The sequence below is a fragment of the Mastigoproctus giganteus genome, chromosome 1, assembly GCF_048544385.1.
Source record: "Mastigoproctus giganteus isolate SK-2022 chromosome 1, ASM4854438v1, whole genome shotgun sequence".
NCBI lineage: Eukaryota > Metazoa > Arthropoda > Arachnida > Uropygi > Thelyphonidae > Mastigoproctus > Mastigoproctus giganteus.
Genome location: NC_143575.1, coordinates 139,157,962 through 139,179,000, shown reverse-complemented (window position 1 = coordinate 139,179,000; position 21,039 = coordinate 139,157,962). Strand labels below are relative to the sequence as shown.

The 21,039-nt window shown below is 36.5% G+C and overlaps 1 protein-coding gene across 1 annotated transcript in view; it reads right to left on the bottom strand.

Annotated features, from left to right (window-relative positions):
- LOC150091162 (enkurin) overlaps positions 1-11,658 on the bottom strand; it is a 98,130-nt gene extending 86,472 nt beyond the window's left edge. The window contains exon 1 of the mRNA XM_090382341.1: positions 11,433-11,658. Coding sequence (XP_090238467.1) covers positions 11,433-11,548 — 116 coding nt within the window. The 5' untranslated portion in view covers positions 11,549-11,658. The remainder of the gene's footprint in view (positions 1-11,432) is intronic.
- Between the last annotated feature and the right edge of the window lie 9,381 nt (positions 11,659-21,039).

Sequence of the window (21,039 nt, the reverse complement as noted above, 5' to 3'; positions counted from 1 at the left end):
GTGAATTGGGGACCCCCAACTCTAAGGATGTTCCCATAATTATGGCTAAGGGTTTGCTTACTTCCTTTGCTGCCTCCTACAGTATAACTGGATAGATTCCATCCTCCCTAGGTGCCTTTATGTTTAGTTTCAACAATTTCTCCTCTGCTTTGCTCTCTGTTATTACAGAATTACTTAGCTCCCTGTTAGAGTTGGATAAACTTCTGACATTCCCCCTCCTTGAATAACTCTTCATGTGTGAATATAGATGCAAAAATTTCACTCGGTTTACCAGCTACTTGGGAGGATCATCAACAGTCGAACCATCTACTTGAGCAGGATCATCAACATTCGTTAAGTGCACCAAGCTGATTCATCTCCTTCCTTCCTTCTAGAGTTTACATAAGTAAACTCTTTGCATCCTTTGCCAAAGATTTCTCGTAATCTGCCTTTGCCTGCCTAACCTCCTTTGTGGCTCAATTACAGACTAGATTATATCTGCTATAGGCTTCTGTGTCACCTGATAATTTATATGCATCCCATGCATTTTTCTTCTCTGCCACAAGAAGAAAAATTAAGTCCCTGAAGGCCTCCCATTTAGAATTCACTGTTGGTAACATCATCAGTTGCTCCCACTGTATATAATATAAAAACTGTCTGAGACCACTGCAGTCACCTTTACAAAAACAAAACCCCTTTCCTTTACCCTCGTTGGTAGTAAAATCTTTAAGTAAATCCCAGATCAGTACACTGTGATCACTGTCACCTAGTGGTTGCAGCTAAGGTAAAGAAAGCCAACACGAGAACCGTTGGATAACTTACACAGAAAATTAGTTTCCCGACACTGGACTCTAGTACTGCTCTCTCGGTAAACAGACGGTAGGTGTCATCGGTCTGGAGCCGAAATCGAGAAGGATATATTAATTGACAGGTAGGCATGGCAAACGATGAAATGATTGGTGGTGGGCACGACAGATGACAAGCTACTGTGTAGTCATTGGTTGGCATAATGTGTATTTGTGAGTAAAGAACAGTAAATAATAGTTTTGTGATGAACGGTAAACAGATAATAGTAGCAATGAATCTTTTAAAGATGGAAGAAATTTGTAAGGAAAATAAAACATTGGTTGATTTTTTGATGAAAACTAAATTAATAAAAGTTTCGTTCTGTTCATTTTTATGTTCTTCATTGTTTTTTTTTCTCATTATTAAAAGCAGATTTTTGGAGTTCATGAGTATGTTTACTATATTGTAGATTTAGGTTTGGTTACGAAAAAAAGGAAAAGGTTTCTTTATTTTTTGTGACCTAACCTTAAATGTTAGGGAACACACACATACACACACCTTTACAAAAATAAAAGTACAGTAATAAAAAATTAATATTTTGTTAATAAACAATTTATGCGCTAGTCCAGCCATGATTCTAAAGAAAAAAAAGGTTAGATTACCCCCTCCATTCCAGGAGAGGTTCAAGCTCCCATGGGATTTAAGTGGAGGTAACCTGATCTTTTTTAACCATTATGGAAAGCATTCATTAGGGCAAGTTACCATTAAACCGATACTAAACCGATGTTATCGTGTGTTGTGTTGTGTTCGTGCACCAATCAGCACATCGTTTGCAACACCTACCTTTCAATCAGTATATAGTTCTCGACTTTGCTCCAGACCGATAACACTTACAGTCTGTTTATCGAGCGAGCAGCGCTAGAGTGCCGTACCGGGAAACTAATTTTCCGCATAAGTTACCCAACATGTCTCGTCATTCTTATGTTGGCTTTCTTTACCTTCACCATGGTTCCTTTATCTGCAAATTCTTAATGCATGAATAATATCAAGAGTATTACTCCCTTTGGTTGCCCCTCAAACATGTTGCTGTAGAAAACAATCCTCTAATAAATTCACAAAAGTCTTGCTAGCGTGCGAGTGACCACCCCACAAGTTCTAGTCAATATCTGGAAAGTTAAAATCCCCCATTACAAGACATTCTGATTTACTGGCTCACTATTTCTCTACACAACTATTCATTGTACTAATCAGAGTCACTAGGCCTAAAACACACTCCTCTCATTTTCCCTTTCCCAGTGTTTATGTCACACCAAACAGACTCAACATTGCACTGTCCACCCATGTCAACTGGATGCACTTCCTTAGATTTTATGTTTCTTAACTAACAGCCTAACCCCTCCTCTCGTGTATATCCTTTCTGTACTCCCAAATTCCAATTCTGCACTGCTTATATCTGTGTGACACCATATCTCTGATATCCCAACAATATCTGCCTTTGATGCATTGATCAGCACTTCAAATGCATCCAATGTCGATGGATGATGTGCAGTTTGGATTTAGGGAAGGACTATTTTGTGCCCAGGTCATAATATGCATAGGTGCAGATTGATGCCCATCCTTGTTTTATTGACTTTGAGAAGGCCTTTGATTGAGTCCAACACACAAAGCTCATCAAAATCATTGAGGAGTAAATTGTGAGGGGTCCACTGTTGTAGTCGATGGCAGAAAGACAGAAAACATCAACGGTGAACGTGCAGTGAAGCAAGAATGTGTACTCCCCCATCCTGTTTAACATTTACTCGGACATCATCTTCAAGAGAGCTAATGCTCTCTTCAAGAGCATCATCTAATGATGGAAGAAATGAAAGAATATCTGTCAATGGTAGAGGGATTAACAACCTTCGCTATGCAGACGACACTGTGCTTTTTACAACTAATAAGCAGGACTTACAGATACTCAATCATGGGATCAACAAGATTAAGCTGATGGCCTTTAATGGGGCAATGCCAACACCTCCCCCTCATGTTAAACAGAAGGCTGATAGAGAGACTTGACAAAATCAAATATCTAGACTGTTGGATCAATGACAAAAACGAACCAGATATGGAAATTAAAGCAAGGATTGAAATGGCCAGACAGTATTTTGTTAAAATAAGGCATTGTGCAATGAAAACCTGTATCTCCACCTTAGAATCCAGATGCTGAGATGTTACGTTTGATCAATTTTGTTGTATGGTGCCATAACATGGACATTAAAAACTGACCCCTCGAAAAAACTAGAAGTATTTGAAATGTGGACATACAGAAGAATGCTAAAGATACCATGGACAGCATGAGAGACTGATGAGTTTCCTGCAGAGAACTGTGAATTTCTGAAATTCTTTAGAATTGACAAACAGCATATCTTGGACACCTGATGAGGAACAACAAATATGCAATTCCATGACTATTTATTGAGGGGAGAATGAAAGGAAGAAGAAAGCCTGGGCGAGGATGTACAATGTGGCTTGATAACATCAAGAATTGGACATGACTGAACACAGAGCAGCTATTCAGAGCTACCAGAGACATTTCCAGTGGTGGTTGCCAACTTCCATTAGGAGAAGGCACACAGAAAAGAACATATTATTGATAAAAAATATTTATTTTCCTAAAAAAATACAATTCATAACTGAACATTAAAAATTTTATATTTAAAACATAAATAGTTGTAAAAAATTTTGCTAATTGTTGTAGTGTTCAGTACACAAAATGGCAAACAGTTTGCACGAAGAATATACAAGAAAAATGGCTTTGACCACCACTTATAATATTTTATAGCACTCGTAGCACCAGCTTTCAGAAATCACTTAACAGCTGTGAATATTAATGACAACACAATTTTTTACTTTACTGAGAGCATTTAAATTTCTGCACAAGATACATGATTAATAATTACAGGGAGCTTATTATTACCTATGTAAACTTTAGAAGGAAGGTGATGAAACAGATTGGTCCACTGGATGTCGATGGTTCAACTGTTGATGATCCTGCTCAGGTAGCTAACAAACTAAATGAGAATTTTGCATCTACACATGAGGAGTTATTCAGGGAGGGAAATGTCAGAGGTGAATTAAACTCTGGCAGTGAGCTAGATGAGTTTATAATGACTGAGAGCAAAGTGGAGAAGAAATTGTTGAAGATAAACATAAGAAAAGAACCTGGGGTGGATGGGATCTACCCAATTATATTAAAGGAGGCAGCAAAGGAAGTAAGCAATACTTAGCCATAATTATGAGAGCTTCCTTGGACTCAGGGGAGGTACCCATGGAGTGGAGAGTGCAAATATGACCCCAATTCACAAAGGAGGATCAAAGAGCAACACAAGTAATTACAGACCTGATAGTTTAACTTCTGTTCCAGGAAAATTAATGGAGGCACTGGTTAAAGATGCATTGCTGGATCATCTAGACAAGACTGCAGCAATAATTCAGACACAGCATGGGTTTGTTAAGGGGAAGTCTTGTCTGACCAATTTGATTGGATACTATGATGTGATCACAAAGGAACTGGATGCAGGGAATAACTTTAATATCATAAATTTGGATCTTAGAAAGGCTTTTGATACTGTTGTACATGGAAGACTGCTGTACAAATTGGAATAGTTTGGCATTGGAGGCAAATTGCTGTTAAAGATAAAGGGATGGTTGAGTGGGAGAAGACGAGTGGTAATCAATGGACACTGCTCTTCATGGACTAATGTTATTAGAGGAGTCCCTCAGGGTTCAGTGTTGGGTCCATTGTTCTTTTCTATATTTATTAAATGATATTGATGCAGGCAGATATGAAGTTTTCTGAGCAGTGCAGACAGTTATGTTGTTATTTGGTTTTTAGGAGCATTAGCAACTAAGGCCATATTGCTCCAGGATATGCGGTGGTCATTCCCTGACCTTTCCGCATCCTCCGTATTTGGTGGTGGCGGGCTTGAACCCCGGTCTAATCAAGAAGCGTGTGCAATACACTGCTGCTCCTTCCCACCTGGCTACGGAGGCGCCAGTGCAGACAGTCTGCAAGAGTAGCTCATGGTGTCTTGTCAATGATATACAGGAATTTTTCTAGCAGGGATAAGGAAGTGATTATCCCCTCGTATAAAGCAATGGTCAGGCCAAACCTTGAGTACTGTATACAGGTCCTCATTTTACCAAGAATATAGAGCTGCTAGAGCGAGTGCAGAGAAGGGCAACAAGATTAGTAATTTGAATGGAACGAAGGGTTGCTCTTATGAAGAAAGGCTTAAGTTTTGCAAATTAGTGTCTGGAGACTAGGCACCTGCGAGGTGATCTGACTGAGGTGTATAAAGCCTTGAATGGTTTGAGCATGCTGAATGCTGATGGGATTCTTCCCCTTGCTCAGAAAAATCATCTAAGAGGGCACAAATTCAAGTTGAGGAAAGAATTATAGCATAGATGTGCGGAAGTTTGCGTTTAGCCAGCGTGTGGTTGATTGCTGGAACAAACTTCCATGTGTTGTTGTAGAAGCTGATAGCTTAAATAGATTTAAGGCAGAACTAGACAAACATTGGACTGAGTGGCTGTGTGACATTAGAAGATTTGTTTTGTTTTGTTTTTTTGCTGATCCTATATAAGCTTGCTTTCTTGCATCATGTGCATTTGCTAATGCTAATTTGACAGTATGTGAAACAATAAAATAAAAAAACATTGAAATATGACAAAAATGACGAGGTACACATTCTCACACTGATAACAGTACTCATAAAATAAATTCAACTATCAATGACATTTTTCTTTCCAGCTACTTTTCTTTTTAGCTTAGTGCAGGTTAATAAATAATGATTTGAATTCATCAACACACTGCCTTGTGCTGATGATTTCCCTTCCAACCAGAGTTCAAACAATTTTACTTCAATATGATGCATTTGCACTGGAAAGTGAACAGTCTGGAAAATGACCTCTACAGGCAGGAATAATGACTTTTTTTTTTCAGAATATTTTATTTATCTCCATTAACTGTTCCTTCAACAACTTGATTATATCCGAACAGCTAGATTACTAATGTAACCGAAAAGCATAATGTTCACCAGAAATTAAGCTGCCAGCTCTGCACTCTGGTGGCCATGATTCTAATTTTAATGACTCTGATTCATTGACAGAGGTATACATGCAAAAATTATCATCTAAGCATCCAGTATTAATTTTGGATTCATCATTAAGTATTATATTATAACAGTCATTCTCAGTCTATTTGATATGAACCTTCAAACTATAATCTTTTATCATTGAGATTTTTCAGGATGTGAGCTAAGGAAACTCCAGACCTGGCTGTATTCGATATACGAGGACTATTCAACAAAGAATGATCATAATTTTTCATGAACAACTGTACTGCTTGCTATTTCTAGCTGAGCTGCAAAATTTAAGACCAAACCAAGCTGCATCAAACAGCAACTGTGCAGTTAACTCAAGCATATGGTCTGACCTTGAAAGTTGGTCACGTTTATGCCTAAGTAACAATGGATGTGACACAAGTCACAGTATGCTGCTCTCAAATTTTGTTTCCATCTCAAAAAAACATCAGCTGAAACATACGAAATGGTAAAAGAGGCTTGTGGTGAATCTACGCTTCCATATAGAACAGCTCGTAGGCAGTTTAGAATCCTTAAAGATGGGTGTAATTCAATCACAAAAATTGGCACTCCAACTAATGCTGTCACCATAGGAACCATAAACACGGCTTCTGTAACCACAAGAGAAGATCATCATATAACAGTAAGGCAAATGGCAGAGACGTAGAGAATATCATCAGGAAGCATGCATAGTATTCTCCATGACCATTTGTTTATGCCACATGTTTGTACACAATGGATTCCAAAACTACCTACAACTGAGTTACAGCAAGTTCGTATGGAGGTTTGTCGGGAGCTGCAATAGATGGTTATTGAAGGTGGTGCGGTTCTGCACAAGGTGACAGTGGGCGAGACATGGCTTCGTCAACTCAGTCCAGAGAGTACCAGCTCTCTGAAAGTCTACGTCACCTCCAAGACCGAAAAAAGGAGAAGTTGTGGCTTCTGCAGGAAAGGTTATGGTCATCTCTTTTTTTTTAACATTCAAGGAATGGTTTACCAGCATGTTGTGTCATATCGTACGACGGTTACCGGACCTTACTGTATTGTACACTTTGTGGGATCACATTCATTGCAAACGACCACAAGTGTACACAGGTAGGTGGATGCTGCATCACAACAATGCAAGACCTCAAATTGCACATACTGTCATAGAGTACTTAGCCAGCATTACCAACTGACCTTGCACCCTGTGATTTTTTTTTTTTATTATTTCCAATATTGAATTAGGTACTGTGAGGAAAATGTTTCATCAGAAGAAGTTATACATACAACCTTACAACTTCTTCAGGCAATTCAGACATGTATGTCAAAAAATGGCTTCCACCATGTTTTTTAAAAATGGCAAACATGTTGAAATAAGTACATTTCATCAAATGGGGACTACATTGAAAAAGACCATCACAGTATGGATATGTTATGAAAAAATAATTATGATCATTCTTTATTGAACAGCTCCTGTAGTATTACTATGGTAGAATTTGAATTCTTATTATATAGCCCATTATGAAAAAAAAGTAAAGTTTTTGTAAAGGCAATGAGCTCTCAAATTGTGCTAGAGCTGACAACAGGTTTGGGCATTTCTCCAGAAGCCAAAGACAATACAGAGCTCCAACCTCTCATAAAGTAAGCTACAAAGTAGACTACACAGCTGACAAGATACTACCTCACTTATCATGAAAAGTTGCTCTATACTGCAATACTAATAAGTAATGCTTATTAGTAATATCACACTTCTCTTTTTAGTAAAGTCTAATGTTACTCATACTTCTACAATTTGAGAGATCAGCCTTTTTGAAGATCTTTTTCATACTGCACTACAGGAATGCAAATTCCACCAAAGTAATACTGTATTCATCACTGAAATTTACTTAGAAAAGGCTTCCTGACAGAACTTATGGCCCATTCAAATGATTCATCTCTGAAATGCTGGAGCAGAAGCCTTTGTGCCTGATAATGCTTATTTTCCAAGAAAGTTCAACTGACAACATAATGATATTTTTTTGTGCATAATCTTTTAAGAATAGCATCTATATTTGTTTTTAAAGTCCTTTTTCTACCGCAGTTACTTTTTATGTGAGGGCTTAATGTTCGACAAGTTTATCATCTCTTCACAATCCTTGACAGAGCTGATTTTTTGACATTATTGATTATGTTTGACTTACTAATTTTTTATTAGCAACTTCTATTAAAGAGCAACCTTTCTCAACTATGCTAACAAATCTATTCTCTTTTCTGGGAGTTGTATTCATCTGCAGTAAGTAAAATTATATACAAGCAAAAGAAAAGCTTATCAACACCACCTCAAGAAATTGCAGCTTTGAAATTACAACTTTGGAATGTATGCCTACAGATGACTAAGCAACAGAGGTGAATTTATGTTCAGGCATGCACCTGCAAATTTAAAAGTCTTCTCATTTGAATTATAATAATGCTGATACTTGTATTTGTTTCAATTAAATTTCATTTTTAAAAAAGCATGTGTAATTTTTGTCATAATTCCATGATTTTTTGTTACTCTTATCTATATAATAAACCCTAAGTATTAATCATGAATAAGTTTAAATATTCTAGATAAAAAATTGATTTTGCCAAAAAAAAAAAAAAAACTTGTCTTACACTTAATTTTCACAGAACTATATATTTATAAAGCAGAACTGAGAGATCATAGCATCAGAGAGAAAGAATGGCAACTAAACTGTGAATATAATTCTTGGTTTTTGGTCATTTGTATACAAAATGCAAAAATACAGGTTCTTAGACATAACCTTCTGTTACTTGCACCCTCAATTTAACAAATACACACGGCATCTCTTGAGACCCCTTTTCTGTCTTCATTTTAAATTTTTTTAGCTTTTTAATGAATTGAAAATGGTGATTATATTACTTATTTGCTAAATTTGGGGGAAAAAAAATTTAACAAAAATAAGTGAGAGAAACCAATAATAATATAGCAAAATTTTATTGCATTTTTAGAATAAATTCACACATCTCCCCTGGATTGAAACAGACTCTTGTGTAGCATTTGGCAGATTCAATGCAAACATCTGTATTTCTGTTAGCTGTTGATGTTTAGTTCACAAAAGCAAAGTTCCATGGTAAGATTAGACACCTGTTGCTGGCATCTCACAGCCACCATGTGGAAATGGGAATTGCATAGAAGAAAGATAGATGCTTTTGTTCACCTGGTATCTGTTAAATGCCAAACAAAAAACTAATGCCTCCTAATTCATAGTATACCAAAATGAAAACAAAAAAATATTATAATCAGTTAGAGTATATTGGTTGAGAGAGACACATGGAAAGATTTGATTTCATTTACAAATTAAAAATAAAAAAAAAATTTTAAAAGTGGCATTTTTGCTTTTGCTTTGCCATACTAACAGCAAAAGGTTATAGTTTGCTTGCAAACCTGTCAAATGTTTTTTTTTTTTTTTTTTTTTACAGATAATGAAAAAATGCAAACATAGGTGCAGTAAATTAAGGGGAGAAGAATAGTTTAATGCTGAAAGAAATCCACTGATGATATAGAATTTGCTACATCACATGCCATGGTGAAAAAATTAGTAGCAGAATTAAAAAATAGAAGGGAGAGACCACTGAATGTGAGAGTAATGACCAATATGGCTACTTGCTAAAAAAATATTTGATGTAATTCACAATATACTGGTGGCCAGACAATAAATTTCAAGCTTTTAATTTTTCTTCCTGAAATGGTACACATGGATTTTGATGAGCTGAATCCAAATTTGAAGTCAGATACTGCTTAGGACCAACAGATTTTGAAATGCAGATATACTTAAAATTTCACTAAGTATTACAATAAGCAGTATAAAAATGACGTCACATTTTAGGGCAAAATGCCTCAAGTTACGTAGTGAGTTAACATGCTCACAATAACTTGTAAGTGAAAATGCATCAGATCTGCTCACAGCTAACTATTAAATAGTTATAGAAGATTGGCATCATTATGTATATCTCACAATATGAGATATACATAATATAATAATGCCAATCTTATAACTATTTAGTAGTTAGCTGCGAGGCAATTTTTTAGACATTTTTTTATAACTACTAAATTTTTTATTTAGTAGTTAGCTGCGAGGCAAATATAGGCAATTTTTTATTTTATTTTCTCTTTCTTTTGAAATTATCAGTAGCCTCCTAATCAACATCTACAAATTGCATGCAGCATGCTGCATTCCATTTTCCTTGGTAACAATTAGCATGGAAAAACTAAAATATGAAATAACTCGCCAACTGAATATACTAAGTAAAAATGGGTTGCACATTTGAACTGGTCATTAAACAGCTTAATTAATGTACATTTCAGGCACATTCAATATTTTAGTATTCCTAAATTAATGTATGTTTAACATATTAATTGAGGAATACTAAATATAATAGATTTTAAGAATTTTTTAGTATTCCTCAATTAATGTTTCCATCCAATTTACATTAATTATGCTAGAATTGGAGTAGTTTTATCTAAAAAAAAAATTAAATAGCAAGCTTAATTTCATTTTGGCATATGTTGTACGAAGGTATGCTTGTGGCTGTAAAGCCAATTTTCATGCAAACATCATAGGAAAACATGAATTATAGCTTGCTACATTTTCATAGTAGCACCCATTGCACTGCTTTGCCCAGCCAAATTGGCCACTTCACATTTCATGAATAGTGGTGCATCTATGTATAAAGTATGCCAACTGAAGTGTATAAATTAAAAAAAAAAAACACTTATTTAAAGATATGTTTTCTATATTAAAAATGTCTTAATCATAGCTGTGTATGCACAGTATTACAATGAAGGTAATACTTCATAGTATTACAATGAAGGATAGCATCAAAAAAGTGAACAGTTCTGGGTTATAAAATGGTATACTTTATCGAAGGGTGCACTTGTCAGTTGGAAGGAAATTGGCACACATGTTCGAAGTTAAATTCAATTTTTTTTTCTGTGCCTAATAGAAGTGAAAAGTCAATCTTCTTCTCAATTAATTACTTTTTAAGATCATAACTTTATAGACCACTCAATAAAAAAATAAAAACTCTACAGTTTTACATTCTCTAAACATGAACCATTCAGTTTAATAAATAATACTGCATTAAAGCCACATCTAATCAATGAATTTCTTTCTGGTTATCCAGAAAGAGATTCATATATGGGTATCCAGAACATGGGTATCACTTTGCGGCGGTGGCTTCCTTTGCTTGAATCAGTCCCGAATTAGTGGCGTAAATTAAGCTAACCCTTTTTTCACTAGCCAAAAATGAAGGTCTATTAAAAAATCCACACTTATTTTTCTTTAATTCGTCCGAAATTAGCCTTCTTCCTCTCTTTTCGCCGAAGTATGAAGTTGTATCCATGTTCTGAATTATAACAGTGCAATTTAATGCTAGAAAATAATACATTGCGCATACTAAGTCGTGAGTACACTGTAAGGCCTTTAAAACTATCAAGGAAAGCTGCAATCTCATTTAAAAAAAAAAAAAAGTAGAAAAAATGTCACTATTCTAAAGCATTTGGAAGAAAAGTTAACTAACCTTGGGGGCTTTTCTACTTTTACTTCTTCACGCGGTATTAAATTGTATATGCATTCTTTTTCGGACGGAGATGACTTAAATTGATTAACCCTGTCGCTTTTTCTCCCAGAAACCATTTTCCGAACACATTCACATTTTATACTATATGTCTTCTCAGTAGCATTACATTAGTTCGGGTAACATAGCAACAGAATAACACGCAGACGAGGTGGGGCAGGTGATTACAGCATCACCTAACAACAAACAACAGTTCTTAATTCTGGAAAGTTATAAACTGTACTTAAAAAAAAAAAAAAAAAACTCACGATACGTAGTTTTATTATTATTATCCATATGGTGCAAGGAAGCCTGCACCAGCCAAAAAAAAAAAAAAAAAATCCGGAGTTACTCTGAGTGAGAGAGAGAGAAGTAGAAAGGAATCACCAAGAAAGAGAAGAATGATGATATCCAGCTCAGGACCGTGGGTGTGCCAAGCCCATACTCACCAGATCATCGTTGTTCTACAAGATTTGAGTATCGTAAAGAATTTTTTTAACACGGTGGCGAAGTGCACGTTTTTTTTTTTTTTTTTACCACGACGATTAGAGACTTTCACCAGGCAAAAAAGCAACCGGCCAAAAAACTACATTCCGTTTATAAATAATGAATTTTAGTAATGTCTTAAAACAGCGGTTCCCAAACTCCGCGAAACCACCTTCTGGAACTGGTCAAAATATTCGCTCTATGTATAGCAAATTGATGATAAATAAAAGTTATTATTATATATTTATATAAAACTAAGAATAAAGTAGAGTTCTTTTAAACATAAAACTTTGAATTTTCTTTTCAGAAAACCCAGTGTTCATACATATATACAGTTTGTCGGGCCTCCTATATACAGGGTGTTTCAAAAATGATGGTCAATAATTTAAAGGTGAAAAGCACAAACTAAAAATAAGCAAAAAAAGTCCCAGTGAACATCGGGCTGCAAATGAACCGTTTTCCAGACAATGCACATTTTCTGTTAAGATCCTCCACAGACTATGGGGTCACTAGTTTAGCAAAAAGCTGTGAATCCTTAGTTAAGGGTGGTTTTATTAAACATAAGATAATACATTTTTAACTTTTGGTTTCAACGCCATAGGATTTTACAGATGTTACAAAAGGTGTTCAAAATGCTGTCCTCACATCCGTACGCATCATTGTAGTCTTCTATGCATTGAGTTGCGAATCAACTCAGGCATTCCCAGGTCATTTCTGATTTACTGAAAGGCTCCTTCAACCCGACGCTACAGTTCCTCAACTGTGTTAATGTCAGAGGTGTACACCAAGCTTTTTATATGACCCCAGAAAAAAAAAATCCATAGGATTTAAGTCTGGTGATCTGGGAGGCCACATTAGACTCACCTCTACCTATCCACCGTTGACCACAACTTCTGGTTAGATACCGAGTGACAACTCAAGCAGGATGTGCCAGTGCACCATCATGCATGAACCACATGTTCTGGCTTTGCTGAAGTGGTACATTATCATCATCAAGGAGGTCTGGAAGAACATTCTGCAGGAACTCAAGGTACAGCTTTCCTGTCACACAGTTTGGCAGAAAGTGTGGTCCAATTAGACGGTCTCCGAGTAGTCCTGCCCAGACATTCAACGAGAAACGTTAATGATGTCTTAACTCGTGATTTGCATTAGGATTTTCGTCGGACCAAACGTGACAGTTATGAAAATTAAAAATACCATCAAGAGTAAACGCAGCTTCGTCAGTGAACAAAATGTTGTTTAACAATTGGAGGTTAAGGACACACTGTTGCATCCACTGGTTCAGTCCGGGAAAGTAGTCTGTATTGCTGAGAACTTGTAAACGCTGGATATGGTAGAGATACAGTAACTGGCAATGTAAAATTCACCAGACACTGCTATGCCTCAGTACACGCTCTTGAAGAGCAACCCTCCTTGTCGAAATTCCTGGATTTTGATCTATTCTTTCTAAGAGTCTGCGCGGGTAGCACAGTAGTATCGTCACCATCCTCCCCAAACCGCGTGGGAAAAGGCCCGGGTTCGAATCCCGTCGATGACGCGAGAAACTTTAATGGCCTTTTTCACTCCGTGGCTCAGTTAGTCGGTCTCAGGATAGATAGAAAGGTTTCGTCCAGCAAAACAGACAAATCGACCATAGAACACACGCAATTTACAGACACAAATACGAGTTAATGTCTTCAATTACGGGAAACCCTAAAATAATAATTTGATTTTTTTTTAAATTCTTTCTAACACCCTTTCCTCAACATCAAGTGTTGTGTTTCTGGGCCTAACTGCTCGTACTCCATGTGCGAAGCGCCCATTTTCTCTAAGGCATTGATGTACCCTGATGAATGTGCGCCTGTTGGGCTGCCTTCAGCGGGGACATGTTTCTTAGTTCAAACGTGCAGCCTCGAGTACACTGCTGTTGGCTTTACCATACATGAAGTGCATGTCCACATACTCTTCGTTGCTGTAACCTCTTTCCATGTTGACTGTCCTTTGACAAGTACTAGTATGCCTGCTACATCTCAGAGTATTGAGAGAAGAAAGGGAGAGAATGAGCATAATCTAAACAACAAAAACAAGTCAGTGATAGATCCCAACTCTGTACAGTTCACCTTGTCAGTGGTGCATCCCAACTATAAATGTGCAATATCTCAAAAATGATTCACTTAAAGACCCATATTTACTAGGCCTGTTTTGCATATTGTAGTCTGTACAATTCACCTTTAAATTATTGACCATCACTTTTGGAACAGCCTGCATATATACACTGGTGTTCAAAGAAAGTGCATCACCTAAGAATTTCACACATTTCTATCTCTTTTTCGCGATGGTAAGTTACATTAATGACTAGCATCACAAATAGAAATATAAACAAAGATATTTATTAATAATTAAGGCAAAGCTAAGTAATATCTGACAGTTGCTCGCAAAATATTCCAAAATGAGCCTTTGCAACTTTTATAGAACGGCTTTGGTAAACACGACAATTATGGCTGAAATGTTATCAGAAGCTCTCAGTTTGCTTCAGATTATCATTTTAAATGAAAAACAAAATGAAAAGTTCACCAGGTGCAAACTAATATTTAGTTGAACTGCCCTGGCCCTGATCACAGCAACACACCGTCAAGGCATTGACAAGATCAATTTCTGAAGATAATCAACTGATAGTTCGTGGTTGCAAACACAAATTATAGCTTCCTGAAGTTCACGAAAGGTCTTTGGTGTTTCTTTCTGGCAATTTCCACAGATTTTACACGATGCTAACAGTTCTCTATAGGATTCAGATCCCTGCTGTTTCCTGTCCAGCTAAGAGTTCTCTTATGATTCAGGTCCGGGCTGTTTCCTGGCCAGCTAAGAGTTGTAATGGACCTTTCTTCCAACCATCTTTTCACCTGTAACAAATGTAAACACATTACTGTCGAACCTCTAATGCAGAAATTAAGCTAAAGTAACTACAGAAGTGACTACTTACACCTTTCGCCCGATGACAAGAAGCAGAATCGTCCTGAAAGATGCAGTTACTTGGCAGGTTGAAATGGTCTCTAATGGTTGGCAGCAATTTTCCTTCCAGTATAGCCAGGTATCCACTGGCATTTACGGAACTTTTTATAAACTGCAGGTGATCTATTCCGCGACACGAACTGCACCCCCATATCAATTGACTGGCGGGGAATTTCACTGTAGACACCATACAGTCTGGATGGTATTTTTCAGCACATCTATGGCGAATCGTTCGTCTCGCATCACAGCCATGCAGGTTGAATTTCTTCTGATCCGAGAAAATAAGTACTGACTTCCACTGCTCGAGGGTCCATTTGACATGCTCCTTACACCAAATTAATCGGATCTTTTGCATATTTTGTGTGAGTAGGGGCTTCTTCTTAGGACGACGGGCTACAAGTCCATTTTTGAAGAGGCGTCTTCTGACTGTTACTGCACTTGCTACCACTCCTGTATTTTCTTTCCATTCTCTTTTCAGCTCAGACGAAGAAGCTATACGGTTTTTAAGGAACAAGTGCTTCAAAACGCGGTCCTGTTTAGAGAACTTCTGAACTTCGTTTGCTTCCGGTTCCTTTAATTCCTATCGGCAGAACCAGTATTCTTGAGTTTGGAAAGAAATCTACTCACTGTCGTCTGATTACAAGACACTCTATAAGTAATATGAAGAGAAGAACATCCTTCCTCACGTAAAGCAAAAATAGCACTTAAAGCAAAAATAGCACTTCGTGGCGTGAATTGCACGTAACTTGCCATCGTGACACAAGCAAAGAATGACTGCAACTGTTGCAGAGCGTGCTTATATAGCTGAAAGTAATAGCTGATGCAATATTATGTCATCACCTACTCGTGCCAATCTTATCTGAAGCAATCTGTAAGAAATATTGCCATATACCTATTATACGAACGACAATTACAAATTTACTGGGCAATGCACTTTCTTTGAACACCAGTTGGTGTCGTTGTTGTTTTGGTGTTTACTGGCGCATTGACAATGGAAATCATAGTGGGCCCTGAACACCAGTATATATATATATATATTGTATATATATATTTGAATAACGTTTGAAATAGTCGGAAACTGAATCTTTCATAATAAAAATAAAATAAAAAGGTAAAGCAAACATCAGAGGCAGCAAAAAGCATATTCCTCTACATGATGCTTGACATATAACAATAAAAATAAATTAGAATAAGAATTTTTTTAAAAAATAATAAATAAATAAAAAAATAATTCCAGTAGCATGGCAAGAGAGAAGAGCGAAAATAGTCAAAAATAAACATAACGATCAAACCAACAGGGAGGGAAGAGAGGGGTAACAAAAGTAAAAATATTGCAGCAAAAACTGTCTAAAATAATTTAGAACTTCTGAATATAAACATAATAAAATAATAAACCATTAAATTTCGAATGCCAATTAAATAGAAATTAAACGGCGCCCCCTCTGACGGGCACCAGGTCCAAATTTATATGAAATATCACGAAGAGAGACGTAAACCACTACAATAAAATAAAACAAAAATAAACCAAAAATAGACTGACCATGACGCCCCATCTCAACAGACATCCCTTCTCAATAAAGGCCAACAGAGACCACAAGGCCAATAATTGTCAGGGAATCGCTTCATTTCGATCGCTAGACAAATCGCCGCAAAGGCGAGTCGATCGAAAGATCAGTCCGCAGTTAAACTTCTATTTAATTGGCATTCGAAATTTAATGGATTATTATTTTATTATCTTTACATTCAGATGTTCTAAATTATTTTAGAGAGTTTCTGCTTCAATATTTTTACTTTTGTTACCCCTCTCTTCCCTCCCTTTTGGTTTGATCATTAAGTTTAATTTTGACTATTTTCGCTCTTCTGTCTTGCCCTGCTGCTGGCATTATTTATTTATTTTTTTCAATTCTTATTCTAATTTGTTTTTATTGTTATATTTCAAGCATCATGTAGACTCTTTGTAGAGGAATATGCTTTTTGCTGCCTCTGATGTTTGCTTTACCTTTTCATTTTATTTTTATTATGAAAGATTCAGTTTCCAACTGTTTCAAACGTTATTCAAATATATGTATAATTGTATCATATGACAATAGTGGGCTGATTTGCTAACGTTTTTTTTTTTTTTTTTATGTGAACCCCAAACACGAGAGGTATTAGAACCTATAGTACTTAGTACCGTGCTTGGGTTGGAGGTTGAGAAGACGAAAGAAGATATTTGTTGACATTGGACTTGAACTTCTGTAGATTGTAATTTTCAGGAAATACATATGAAGGAAGGTTGTTCCAGAAAGCGGCAGTATATATATATATATATATATACTGCCGCAATGAATAAATGAGGAAGATGAAAAGTTGGTTCTGTGGGTTTGAAGTTAGACAGTAAATGGATGTTGGCTGGTGGCGGCACGTGTTCGGACTGTTTTGAAAGAGAGAGCGGGAATTATAGAAGCCAATTCAGAAGAACAGTGTCCGTGATTCGATCTGGGGATCGGGTGGCGGACTGACCTTTCGATCGACTCGCCTTTGCGGCGATTTGTCTAGTGATCGAAATGCAGCGATTTGTCTAGCGATCGAAATGCAGCGATTTCCTGACCCTTATTGGCCTTGTGGTCCTCTGTTGAGATGGGGCGTAATGGTCAGTCTATTTTTGTTTTATTTTATTGTAGTGGTTTGCATCTCTGTTGGTGATATTTCGCATAAATTTGGACCTGGTGCCCGTCAGAGGGGACGTCGTTAAATTTCTATTTAATTGGCATTCGAAATTTAATGGATTATTATTTTATTATCTTTACATTTAGATGCTCTAGATTATTTTAGAGTTTCTGTTTCAATATTTTTACTTTTGTTACCCCTCTCTTCCCTCCCTGTTTGTTTGATCGTTGTGTTTAATTTTGACTATTTTCGCTCGTCTGTCTTGCCTTGCTGCTGGTATTATTATTTTTAAAATTCTTATTCTAATTTTTTATTGTTATATATATATGTAAGGTAAAAGTTAGGTAAAAGTAATAAAAATAAATAAATATGACTATGTAGCTATCATTAGAGGCAGCAAATGCACATCCTCCACATGATGCCTAATTATATCTGATAATTAAAATAAATATGATATTTAAATAAAATCATCAGCCAGTAGTACGGCAATAATGCAGAGCGAAATGAAACGCAAAATAATATAAATAAACAAACAGGGAAGGGAAAGTAGAGATAATAGGACAAAAAGGTAGTCGATAATCCCCTATATAATTTAGTCAATTAAGTCATTAAACCCAATTAATAAAAAACGATATAAATTTAAATAATGCCAATTATAAATAATTTAGCGGTACCGCCCTTGAAGGTACCAGTTCCAAAAGACGTGAAATATCACCAAAAAAGGGTTAAAGAAACTACCAAAAAACTAAAATATCAAAATAATAGACTGACCATCATGCCCCATATCGACAGAGGACCACGAGGCTAATAATGGTCATGGAATCGCTGCATTTCAATCGTCATACAAATCATCGCAAAGGCAGAAATATCGAAGAACCAAACCACCCCTCCATTCTCCGATAGATCAACCCATGCAGAGGATTTGCATGGCGGTGGTCCTTATGCAGCGAAAAATAATCTATAGAACAGACAGCACTCTTGATCAGAGCCACACCACTGACATAATGCAAGCTTAACCAGCTTATATAATAGAAAGGAAAAGAATAGATGGCGGCACAGGTGCTGCTTATTTAGCATATCAACCCACTACTACCACTAATTTATATTATGTGAGGTAAAAGTTAGGTAAAAGTAATAAAAATAAATAAATATGACTATGTAGCTATCATTAGAGGCAGCAAATGCACATCCTCCACATGATGCCTAATTATATCTGATAATTAAAATAAATATGATATTTAAATAAAATCATCAGCCAGTAGTACGGCAATAATGCAGAGCGAAATGAAACGCAAAATAATATAAATAAACAAACAGGGAAGGGAAAGTAGAGATAATAGGACAAAAAGGTAGTCGATAATCCCCTATATAATTTAGTCAATTAAGTCATTAAACCCAATTAATAAAAAACGATATAAATTTAAATAATGCCAATTATAAATAATTTAGCGGTACCGCCCTTGAAGGTACCAGTTCCAAAAGATCTATTCTTTTCCTTTCTATTATATAAGCTGGTTAAGCTTGCATTATGTCAGTGGTGTGGCTCTGATCAAGAGTGCTGTCTGTTCTATAGATTATTTTTCGCTGCATAAGGACCACCGCCATGCAAATCCTCTGCATGGGTTGATCTATCGGAGAATGGAGGGGTGGTTTGGTTCTTCGATATTTCTGCCTTTGCGATGATTTGTATGACGATTGAAATGCAGCGATTCCATGACCATTATTAGCCTCGTGGTCCTCTGTCGATATGGGGCATGATGGTCAGTCTATTATTTTGATATTTTAGTTTTTTGGTAGTTTCTTTAACCCTTTTTTGGTGATATTTCACGTCTTTTGGAACTGGTACCTTCAAGGGCGGTACCGCTAAATTATTTATAATTGGCATTATTTAAATTTATATCGTTTTTTATTAATTGGGTTTAATGACTTAATTGACTAAATTATATAGGGGATTATCGACTACCTTTTTGTCCTATTATCTCTACTTTCCCTTCCCTGTTTGTTTATTTATATTATTTTGCGTTTCATTTCGCTCTGCATTATTGCCGTACTACTGGCTGATGATTTTATTTAAATATCATATTTATTTTAATTATCAGATATATATATGTATATATATATAGGGCGTCCGCGAACTTTTTTTCGTTTTTGAACGGGTCCGCGAACATTTTTCAAGGGGTCTGTAGATCTCAGTAGTTTGGGAACCACTGCCTTAAAACATCTGTTACTTTGCAAAAAACAACAAAACATTCAACTAACGTAGAATAAATTATGCAACAAAGTACAGAAAAAAACTAAAAAATGTTTGATTAGTTTAATTGTAAGACTTGCATTTTTAATCTCTTCTCCGTAATTATTGCCAATGCATATTAGCATTAGCTTAAGTTTGTCAAATGCCTCCTTGAATTTATTTAAGCTATGAATTTCCACAAAGGCAGATGGAAGTTTGTCCCAGCCTTTAGCCAGTACGTAGTTGATTTAACTACACGCTGGCTAAAGTAAAATTTCCGCACATCTATTCTACATTTCTTTCCTCAATTTGAATTTTTAACCCCTCAGGTTCGAAATCTCAGCAAAAGGAAGAATCCCATCAGCATTGAGCCTGTTCAACTCATTCCGGGCCTTAAACACCTCAATCAGATTACCTGGCATGTTTCTAGTCTTCAAACGCTACAATTTTCAGAACTAAGCCTTTCTTCGTAAGAGAAACCCTTTGTTCCGCTCACCAATCTGGTTGCCTCCTCTATACTCATTCCAGCAACTTTACATCCTTCCTAAAATGAGGCCTCCAAACCGTTTACAAAAAAAAAACAAAAAAAAAAACTCAAACTATTATATTAGGGCCATCATTTAGTTTTTTATATGTATTATGTCTGTAAATTGCGTGTTCTCTTGTTGATCAGGTTTTACTCCCCATTTCTGGGGAGTAAAACCTTGCTCTCTATGCCTGAGACCGACTAACTCAGCCACAAAGTGAAAAAATCCATTAACGTTTCTCGCGTCATCGACGTGATTCGAACTCGGACATTTTCCATCCAGTATGGGAGGACGGTACTACCACTGTGCTACCGCGCAGACATTGCCTTATATATAGTGACATAGTGCGTTTCGTCTGGCGAGACTGGTGGTCTCCTCCAACTCCGCGTTTTTACTCTGTGCAGAATACAATATTCTGCATAAGGCCAGAGTGTGTGTTAGTCTGTGTTTTGTGAAGTATTAGGGTAGGTTGTGTTGTTCCTCTGGCCACTTAGCCTGGGGGCCTGTGGAGAGTCACCAGCACCGCCAGTTTCTGACACTTCCCAGGAGAGGCAGGCCAGGACACATTAGGAGAGAAGAAAGCTCTGGCTGGTCCAACCCTGGAGTAGCCTAGACATCCAATTAGAGCCCAAAAAGAAAAAAAAAAAAAATTTTATTGGAAAGGAGATAAGGGGGGAGATAGGAAGAGGGT